Below are 10,430 nucleotides of genomic sequence, written 5' to 3' on the forward strand. Positions count from 1 at the left end.
ATTAAGATTACTGAAGAGTTGGCAAACCCTGTGGACACCTTTGTCAAACCCTTGGATGAAACCTTTAAACCTGGTTTCTCTCCCTTCCTTCACATGGACTTTGAGCCTTCTGGAACCTCAGTGAGTGACTTGTTTGCTCACTCTCCCATATCATACCAACAAGACAATGTCTCGGGGCTTGAACTCTGGGAAACCAACAAATGTAAGACTCAAGAGTCAGATTTGCTTGATTCGTTTCAAAACAATTTTGTGAACCAAACTAGGAACTTGAGAGAGCGGCTCAGTGAGCAACAGCCACATCATAGCAACGYCCAGCCTTTCTTTTCCCACCAAGATAGACATACAGCAGATCTGCATGTTTTTCCCCGAGAACAGAACCCATCTAAAACTGAYAGGTTTTATTTTGCGCCCTTCTTCCCATCAAAAAGTCACCRCCGCTCGCAGAGTAATCACTTAGAAGGTTTYGGTCAGTTTTCACCTGTTCACCAAAATTTCCGGCCCGATCCTACTGACATGATGCACTACCCCCCRTCACACATGCTTGAAAGAAGCCTGGCACCTCCATCTTCGTCCTTACCAAGTCCGGAGCATTGGTCTTTTCCTCCTATGAGACTGTACTAATACGTGGTTAAGCTCTGAATGGACAACTGCCTGCTGACATTGCTCTCTGAGTTTTGTACCATCAAGACAAAGTATTCATGTGTGCTTATTTGAAGCAGTATTAAACTGAAAAAACAACAATAGGTGTCATCACAAACTATTTTTGGTTCAATTTGTGTTCATTAAAGGGAAACAACCAATTATGCATTGTTTGCATCTTTAGAACATCTTTTATTATGCTGAGTGCTACATTACAAATACATGCACAAAAGTGTACAATTCTTTAAGAAGCTTGAGTTTTTTTCTGGTTTAGAAAATGCTGTTTTGAAAGTTGTTTCTAAGTTGTTTCTCACTTATTGTGACTGCCAAACAAGATGTACATTTGTGGAAAAAACTGTATGACAGAACATCTGAGAATATGTAAGAATATAAATGAACATAGAAATAAATTGGTCATAACATGCTAACTACTATTGGTGTTTGCATAAAAAATWATTTATATACATTTACAATTGCATCACAYAACTTGTGTCAATAAACAAAGGGCACCTGTTTAAGGTTGCAAATAATTTTCACCGTCCGATAAGTTTCTCATAATTTCCTGTTTCATTGGTGGCTCGAGCAAAGTCTTCATCTGTGTCATTTTGTTCGGTTTCCAGTCTGTTGCCTGCTCTGATTGCCCTRCGTAGCTGATTCCAGAACAGCTCTTGGGCCTGTGAGGGATCAGTGCAGTCAGGGCCAGGCCACTGAAGATAGGTCTTTTTCAACATTACTTTCCTCATGCGGTGGTAGGATGACAGTTGCCTCTCGGAAATTGGNATTATGCTGAGTGCTACATTACAAATACATGCACAAAAGTGTACAATTCTTTAAGAAGCTTGAGTTTTTTTCTGGTTTAGAAAATGCTGTTTTGAAAGTTGTTTCTAAGTTGTTTCTCACTTATTGTGACTGCCAAACAAGATGTACATTTGTGGAAAAAACTGTATGACAGAACATCTGAGAATATGTAAGAATATAAATGAACATAGAAATAAATTGGTCATAACATGCTAACTACTATTGGTGTTTGCATAAAAAATWATTTATATACATTTACAATTGCATCACAYAACTTGTGTCAATAAACAAAGGGCACCTGTTTAAGGTTGCAAATAATTTTCACCGTCCGATAAGTTTCTCATAATTTCCTGTTTCATTGGTGGCTCGAGCAAAGTCTTCATCTGTGTCATTTTGTTCGGTTTCCAGTCTGTTGCCTGCTCTGATTGCCCTRCGTAGCTGATTCCAGAACAGCTCTTGGGCCTGTGAGGGATCAGTGCAGTCAGGGCCAGGCCACTGAAGATAGGTCTTTTTCAACATTACTTTCCTCATGCGGTGGTAGGATGACAGTTGCCTCTCGGAAATTGGYTCCAGAAACACAAGCACAAGGACGTCTCGGTGCTCATCGAAGAGCCTGTAACTTGCGAGCTGGATCTCCAGAGAGCACCACTCACTCTGGAGGAAGTTTTTGCTCACGACACAAATGGTTTTTCTGCTGCTGTACACTGCAGTGACGATGTTGTCCACAATGTAGCGACCCACCTCAAAGTCCCTGTGATGCAGGCAGAGCTTAAAAGACGATCCATTTCCCTCCAAGTTGGGCAWCAACTGATTCATGACCCACTCCTCATCAGAGAAATTATAGGAGATGAAAGCATCATATGCGCACTTTTCCTCCTTCTCCCTGAGTCTCCTCCAGTGATTACTAAACCAGGAGCGGAACACATAGTAGCTGTACTTGATTTTCCAATACAGTTTGACATAAAGTAAAGGAGAGACTGTAAACAGAAAGATCACAACTGCTGTGCTGAAAAACAGATACTTTCCTTGATCAATATAGCAAACCTTTGTATCAAAGTTGTGAAATTTTTGTTTTTTATCCACTTGACATTTCATTTCGTAGAGATAGACTATCTGAACATTTGGGTTATTTACTGTGTAATTTTGCAGAAGGCTGTTTTTGCAGGTACAGCTAAGAGGGACATTACGCATGTCAAGGTAATGGAGTTTAGGTAAACTCTCAAGAGCATCTACAGAAATGCTCTGCATCACATTACGATTTAGCTGAAGCATGCGTAGCTTTGTAAGATTCCCAAATACATCCTTGGAGAAGTTCTGAATTCCCATATTTTCTACAACCAACCTGGTCAGATTTCTGAGATTCTTGAAGACTCCTGGTTTCAATTGGGCCACTCCAACACAACAGTTATCCAGTGTGAGGAACTTTAAGCTTGTCAGATCATCAAAGGYTTCAGGGGGAAGAAAATCAATTTTGTTGTTGGTGAGGTACAAAGATTCTAGCGAATGGAGTCCTTTGAAAAATTTTTGAGGTAAAACAACAAGGCCATAATTTCTCTGGCTGTCCAGTTTCAGATCACTGAGTTTGCTGAGTTTTACAAATGGTGAAATTACACTTTCTTTGTAGAAACGAATGAAATTTTTTTGTAAATCCAGCACTGTAAGCGTGTCTTGGAATGCACGGTAGAGTGATGGATCGATTTGTTTCAGGTTGTTTCCATCTAGGTAGAATTTTGAAAGACTTCTTAACCCATCAAGACCAGAAGGATGTATTTGTGTGATCTTATTACCTCCAAGGTCCAATGTAGTTAGATTTCTTAGGTTCATGAAAGTCTCATTAAATATGACAGAAATGCGATTATTGCGCAGATTGAGTATTTGCAGGTTGTAATTATCTTTAAATGTGTCATTAAACAAATCAGTCAGGAGGTTATTGTCCAGTCKGAGGGTCTTAAGATTTTTTAACCCTCTTAGGGCTTTGCGATGGAGAAAAGCAATATTATTTATGTTTAGCTTTAGTATCTCAATCTTTGGCATGTGATGGAAAGCATATCCACTGACTGAGAGGATGCGATTGTAACGGTAGCTCAGTTCTTTTAAGTTGTTAAAATGGGGCACTGTACAGCTTTCGAGTGAAGTAATATGGTTGTGCTCGGCATTAAACTTCTTGATACCGAYTTGTTTGCCTAAAAAGTCYAAGCAGTGTACTTTTTTCAGATCATTGTTGGATAAATCCAAAGCWCCAATGATCTTAGGGCAYACAGACAAGGTAGAATTTGCTGTATTATGAATGAGATTATGTGTTAAATCTATATTTTTAATCCAACTCAGCTTTCTTCTCAGCATTGTGCATAAATCCATAAGTAGACTGTCAGTCTTTAGACCCATCCCTGAGAAAACAACATGACCTGCATTGATGTTGCTGATGTTTAAAAACTCSACTGCYTTGACACTCGTTGACCGCAACTGGAGCCTCTTTACGTTTCTCAAATCCACTCCTTCTAAAGCGTTCGTGGRAAGCTTTGAATTAAATGACAGATCAAGCACCTGGATGTATCTGAGGAGTGRTGGATTGCATCCCAAAGTAYGCAGATTGTTTTTACATAGGTTTAAAACCTTGAGGGATTGTGGTAGAGATATATTTAAATCACTGAGTGAAGTCAAGTTGTTGGAGGAAAGATCTAAGAACGTTAGATTTGTTAGATGTGATACAGACTTCACAACTGCAGAAAAATTAGTAAGATTGTTATTCCTCAAATTTAASGTTTTTAGATTAGCAACATTGGAGAAAATGTCTTCAGGCAATGYCTTTAAAACATTGTTTGTCAGCAAAAGGGAGGTGAGGTTATGCAGGTCCTCAAACATTAAAGGGCTGAGGTCTGACAAATTGTTAAAGGACAAATTTAGATGCTTAAGTTGATGCAGTGTCTGAAAAGCCAAAGGATCAATAGCACTCAGCTGGTTTTTATTCAAACTGAGATACTGTAAGTTTGGTAAATGAGCAAAGCTGTTGTTRGGAATGTGCTGCACAGGGTTGAAAGAAACTGTGAGATTGACAGCGGATCTTGGGAGATCTTTTACTATATCGGATATTTTTGTCGTGTTTCGATTTTGGCATTTGAAACTTGTCAGGATATAGTACGGATCTGCAATGCAGCTTTTAAAGCTGTAGCTGCTGATGAGTTGAACTGCACACAGAATAAGTCCAAGCAGCCTAAGCTGATAAGTCAGAGTGACCATTTTGTCTAGACGACATGGAAAAAAAAGACTTCAAAAGGTTTTGAACGTTGCCATTGTTGGTTTTCTTGTGATGTCAGATGGGACCTCAATGTAGCTGCACTTGAGTGGAGAAGAGAAAWCTGTGAACAGAGATTAATTTCAAATCAGATTGTGTTAAATACTTACTTCAAATAATTAAAAAAGCAATAGTTGTAAATGCAAAGACATTTCAGTTTTACCCGTTTTCCTTGTAGTTTCAGATGGAGTTGTATGATTCGGGTGTGGTTGTATTTGTCATAAAACTGGGACCTTGTGATAAAAAGAATACACCATTGTTAATACTTTCATATCCCCACTCCCCGTTCCCTCTTTTTCTTCCTCTCATTTGTATAATTACATTATGGAACTGCAATCTTAACAATGCTTATTTCAAACTTGTTTGTTTTTGCTCCACCAAAAATATCAATTAAATGAGAGTTTACTACCGGTAGTAAGTAATATCAAGGTACACCAAGGTAGTTAAAACTACAAAATTGTAACCTATAAWTGAAAGTAATTTCAATTAAATTCCAGAGAAAGCGCCAAAATAACCAGACTTTTTGTTGGCTGATTAGAGCTTGGAGTGCCACAGTTTTGTTGCACACTTGTGGTATTTAATTTTTTTTTCCTTTTAACTTTAGAAAGACAAATCTTTCAATTAGAACATACTGATGGCCAATAACAACATGTACCATTGGTGGAATGTAATCTAAACTAGGAACCTCCAATTATCTTTATTACTGTTTTAAAACTGCAGTCGGTGTACTTGGTGTATGTCTGTTGAGCAGCTGATTGCAGTATGATACCAGAGAAGATAGCTTGACTAAATAAACTTCTATTATCAGCTCACAAGGCACATTCTGTGAATCATAAATAGCTCTAAATATTCTGTGCAATAAGGTCTCTAWCTCTTACTAAATTTGGCARACATTTATCATGTAATATTGCTTTAGTTTGATCAAGATAACAATGCAATATTTGCATAGTAGTATTATAACTTTAATAATCTTTACATTAGTTGCACKTTAAGGATACAGCTCATTTTTTTCTTTTTAAAGAAAATAGACATGTCATGTGAAACRGGAAAATAATATGCCAGTGCATGCACTACTCACAGCAATTGGTGAGAGGTAAGACTAACTGTTAGCTTCATCAGCCTCACGTGACTATTTTAATATTTTTAGAAGCTTTTCTTCTCCTTACTTTAGCCYGGAGAATTTCCAAAGTTGTTAGCAGAATCTGCAACTAACCTGCATCTCAAACTTTTGTCATCAAGTCAGAGAAAAATGTCCAACAGTGCAGCATAAGTTGTATAATAAAGACATACGTAAGTAAACAAGTAAACTTTTTGTACAGTGTGTCTTTAAGGAACCTATTATTGTGCAAAACCCGTCATGTGATAATGTAGCATCACTTTCAAATTAAAGGCACAGTAGSATATTCACTTACTCATTTACTTTATCTCTTAAAGAAAATTAGTAAATTTAGTGYATCAGACTGACCTTAAAATACATCAAAKTTACTAACACACTTTCCTTACCTGTTCAGATGAACCCTGATCCTTTCACCTTGTTCCTTCAGAGAGCTCTGTCGCTACATGACTGAAAACACGGACTTAGTCAGAAAGAGGAAGATAGTGGCAGCCCACTGAAGTCCTTCCAGTTAAAACTAGAGTACATGACGTTAAAATAAACAAAACCCACAATTAGCTATTTCCCATTTGATTTATTGAAATACCAGGGATTGTGTAAGTACAAGTAAGTACAAAAAATAGAAAACATCGCTGTAAAGAAAACGTGATGCACTATTGAAACATAATTAAATAAAATAGTTCTGAATAATGTTTTTAAACCTTTATATGCTTAATTGTCCAAAACTATTTCTGCATAAGGAGGGACCAGTACTGTTWTAAATGTCACTATCTTTTATTTGTCTTTTTTTATTGTTAATTCAACACAGTAACTCTACAAGACTTGTAAGATCATTTAGSTTAGTTTCAACACTCTGTATCTCTACCTTCACTTTACGTCATTTACAGTTCCCAGCTTATAAAGCAGATGTATAATAGTAAGAAATGTTAAAGTAATACAAGATATGGTTACATTAAATGTCTCTAATTTTCCTTTCCGTTTTTCACATTCACAATGCTAATTTTTTCTTTCTTTTTTTTTCTTAGTTATTTAAAGATTAATCAGCAATCTGTTTATCCTCTCATCTTCTGCTCTCGCGCCATCTGACACAGTCCACATAAAGGCATGCAGGCCATGACCACCCAGTCGTCACACACAGAGCCCTAAAATTCAAAAGCATCAGACAAATTGTGAAAAATTARTATTAAGTTTAACGACTAAAATATACTTARAATCTTAGACCCACAAAAGATCCCTAGATTCAAAAACGGGTTCTTTTTTAAATTTAGCATGCAATTTTTGTTCTSCTTTGTTTTGTTTAATGATGAACTTTTCCACTCGCCTCAATGTTGTATTTGCTGCGTATGCTTGTTCTTAAAGCAATCATGGCACCTGGGAGGAAAGGTAGACAGCAGCTATCCCCGTTATCTTGAGCCACTTTACAACCAAGGATGCATGGGATAAATGCTCCACATAGACCTTCAGATGAAAGGCAGATGAGCAAATAAAAATTCTGATTTATTGGAGAAGAAAACGTTACCAGCTTCCTTTTACAATCCCATAAAAACACATACAGATGCCGCAGTCTTCACAGCAGTCGCACACATTTGTATTCCAGTCTGAAGAACGTCCAGTTGTTACTGTGTACTGGGTAGGTTGTGAGGTAACAACATTAGACTGGAACGCCATGGCTAAAAGCTAAAGAAAAGAAGAGTTTGAATATTTTCAGACTCTTGTCAGCTTATCAACCAGCAAGTTTAACTTTATATCATCTATGACAGAAAATATAATAGATGTCAGACATTACCTTGTTTGTGTCTCAAARTATTTTCTGTTATGTCGAAGGTGGTCACAGTCAGAAAATAATCACTGGAGAGAAAAAGCAGACCAACTGCTTTTATAACCAGCATGACAACAGACACAATCCAAAGCACAGTTTCTGTTGATACAACATGGCAAACAGTCTGACCATCTAAGCAAGTGCAAACATTATGCATAGAAAAGAATCATTTAGCTTTTAGGGCGTATTACATGTTTTGAAAGGGTTTGCTGGACTTTATCAGCAAAAAGTAATTAAGGAACAAAGCAGGCTTCAAGTGCATATTTATATTTTAGCCACTTTGGTGAGGTGTGGTGTGTTGACATACTGAGGGTCCAGCTCAGTGTAATGAAAACAAAGAGTAGAAAATKAACTGTGACGCTCAAGGACAGAAGAGTGTTGTCATTAAACAAAGATCTTTCAACACGGAAGCATGAACRCTGTACCTCCGTTGGCACACAGGTCCAAAAATTATAATAATAAAATTTGTTTTTACARCTGAACTTTATGTGTTTGAAAATGCTGCACAAATGTTCAGTGCCTTACAAATGTGTATATGCCCCCCAAACATTTTGTCCATCCTACGACATTAAATTTCAACTTATCTCATGTGATTAAATGTAACAGACTAACAAAATAGCATRTAATTGAAATTTAGATAGAAATAGTAGGACGCCATTTGTTAATAGTGTCCTGCTCTGGGTAATTCAATTTCTGTATAAATAGTTGTTCATGTAGATCACGCCTAACAGGTAAAACAAAACCCAAGTTTTGAACGTCTCAAAGACGCTGTTTAATTCAGAATCATAACATTGAAAATATTTGACGCTATTGCAGACTTGCAAAGATGAAAATGACAGGTAACATGTGAGAGAAGATAATTAGAAAATTCTACTTTYTTGCATGAAAACACTTTGTGCRATGAAAGATACTTCACCCTGAACACACCGGCCCCACTGCCAAGCATATGCAGCATGATTAAATGTGCATAACATAATTTGAAAGTGATGTCAGGGAAAAAAGTTTTTTCTGTCCTTCTACTACATATGTAAACATGTCGTGGATTTTTCAAAAAACTTGAGAATTTTTGTTATGAAGGAAGTTGTGTGCAGGAGAGTGGGTGTGTGTCTCTCCTATCTTCCATCTTCGCAGGGTGTGACTAACAGGTGTGGCCACTAGGTGGAGCTCATCAAGACTAACCAGGAAGAACTAAAAGAGGAGCAAATTTCCTGAAGTAAGTACCAGATTGTTTTCTCACATTATGYGGTAATCAGGCTCTCTAATTCTATCACTTGCTAGTTCCAAGTATGAGTACTTACCACTATCTTTCCTCCCTCCTTACAGTCAGCTTCTTTCTTGAATCCTGGTGTTAACCTTCGTCATCTCTTTTGTCAGTTGGGAGATTCCTCCTCTGAACCTCCTCCACAAGTCCYATTGCTTCTCCTGTAGCTGCCCTCCTAGATCCCACACCATTCACCTGCTGACCCGTCCAGCGCTCACTCCACCACTACTTCCCACTGGAAACAGAACCGAGACAGAATAAGTAACCAAACCGCACACGCTCGGTGTTAATTGCAATGTCTTTGGCTATATGTTCTCTCCTGGATAATTTCAAAATCCTCAGTACCATCCCAAATATCAGACATTAATTACTTATATTCCTTTTTAGTTTGGACCTGGACCAAGTCACCAAGGGTGCTGAATRTTGATTTTATTCTAATATTGCATTTTTAACTATATACACCTGTTTTAGCAGCAGGTTTTTACTAGCATCTTTAGTGCTACAAGCACCTGTTGCTTAATACAACCTCTTAAAACTCCCTTTTTCCACCCCACCTTACTCAAACAACACAGATCAAATATCATATAAAATAAACATATCATGTTAAAAACTAATGCAATGGAGACAAATCATGTTGATTGCAACATAAATATAGAAAAATTAAGCTTTCCTCAATATCAATTAAAATTTGAAAACCACATGTTTTCAAATGTGGTTTTGAAAACCACATTTGAAAACGTGAGTAAGAAAGAATTTTTTTTTCTTACTGTAAAAACATGCATTAGGAAATCTGAGCATTTCCTCCAATTAGTTAAAAAGTGTATAAAAGTCATATTAAACATGTATGGACAAAAACGTCTCTTCGAAGTTGTAGATATTGTTTCTCTCTTAACATTCGAGTTCTTTAATGAAATACTTCAGAATGTTTAAGCCACAACAATTCAATTACAGAGTCTGACCACCAGAGGGCAGTGACAAGCTAATTTCTGACCAGCTTGTGTCTTGCTTTATTCCCGTCAGAAAGGCTCATCAGTATATGTGTACAGATCAAGAAGAAATAAAAGAATGTTGGATTTATACTGAAAATTGTTGCAACATATACATCTTTGTATATGTTGCGACGTTTGTACAAAGACAAAAGGGCATCTAAAAATATATCAGTTGAGTATGAACACCGATCTTCTCTTGAGAAAGCACAACATCCTGGGTGTTGCACAACATTTGCTTTACGAGAAGACCCTCAGATAAGATGCTTGAAACAAGACTAACCACAAGAGTCCTCAGTTCCTCAGAAAGTCGGTGCATCTGTTGGTAAAAAAAAAAAATCACACCGTCACTCCAAATTAATAGGCTGGATTTTTTTATTTTTATTGCTCTGTCTGCCCAGTGGTGACTGTGGCTCACTGTGTGATTCATATGTGCTCTTAAAGCGGCACTGAGGTTTGTCACCTTGTGTTTGTCTGAACTCAGCCTTCCTACCTTTTCTTTCCGACCTAAAATATGCTTT

General features: G+C 37.3%; 1 protein-coding gene across 4 annotated transcripts; it reads right to left on the reverse strand.

The window, feature by feature from the left end:
• Positions 1-1,419: 1,419 nt before the first annotated feature.
• On the reverse strand, positions 1,420-8,986 carry LOC103477928 (cornifelin homolog). 4 transcript variants are annotated; one of them, XM_017309719.1, is made up of 6 exons: positions 7,630-8,986; positions 7,397-7,520; positions 7,165-7,301; positions 6,233-6,985; positions 4,893-4,962; positions 4,679-4,793 (listed from the first exon to the last, which is right to left on the reverse strand). In XM_017309719.1, the coding sequence occupies exons 2-4, from the start codon at positions 7,509-7,511 to the stop codon at positions 6,896-6,898; spliced, it is 342 nt and encodes a 113-aa protein (XP_017165208.1). In that variant the 5' UTR covers positions 7,512-7,520; positions 7,630-8,986; the 3' UTR covers positions 4,679-4,793; positions 4,893-4,962; positions 6,233-6,895. The 4 variants fall into 4 exon arrangements, with proteins under 4 accessions (XP_017165205.1, XP_017165206.1, XP_017165207.1 ...); XM_017309716.1 differs by lacking the exons at positions 7,165-7,301; positions 7,397-7,520; positions 7,630-8,986 and having other exon boundaries at positions 1,420-4,793; positions 6,233-6,894; XM_017309717.1 differs by lacking the exons at positions 6,233-6,985; positions 7,165-7,301; positions 7,397-7,520; positions 7,630-8,986 and adding an exon at positions 5,943-6,013 and having other exon boundaries at positions 1,420-4,793.
• Between the last annotated feature and the right edge of the window lie 1,444 nt (positions 8,987-10,430).

This window comes from Poecilia reticulata, linkage group LG16, assembly GCF_000633615.1.
Source record: "Poecilia reticulata strain Guanapo linkage group LG16, Guppy_female_1.0+MT, whole genome shotgun sequence".
NCBI classification, from domain to species: domain Eukaryota; kingdom Metazoa; phylum Chordata; class Actinopteri; order Cyprinodontiformes; family Poeciliidae; genus Poecilia; species Poecilia reticulata.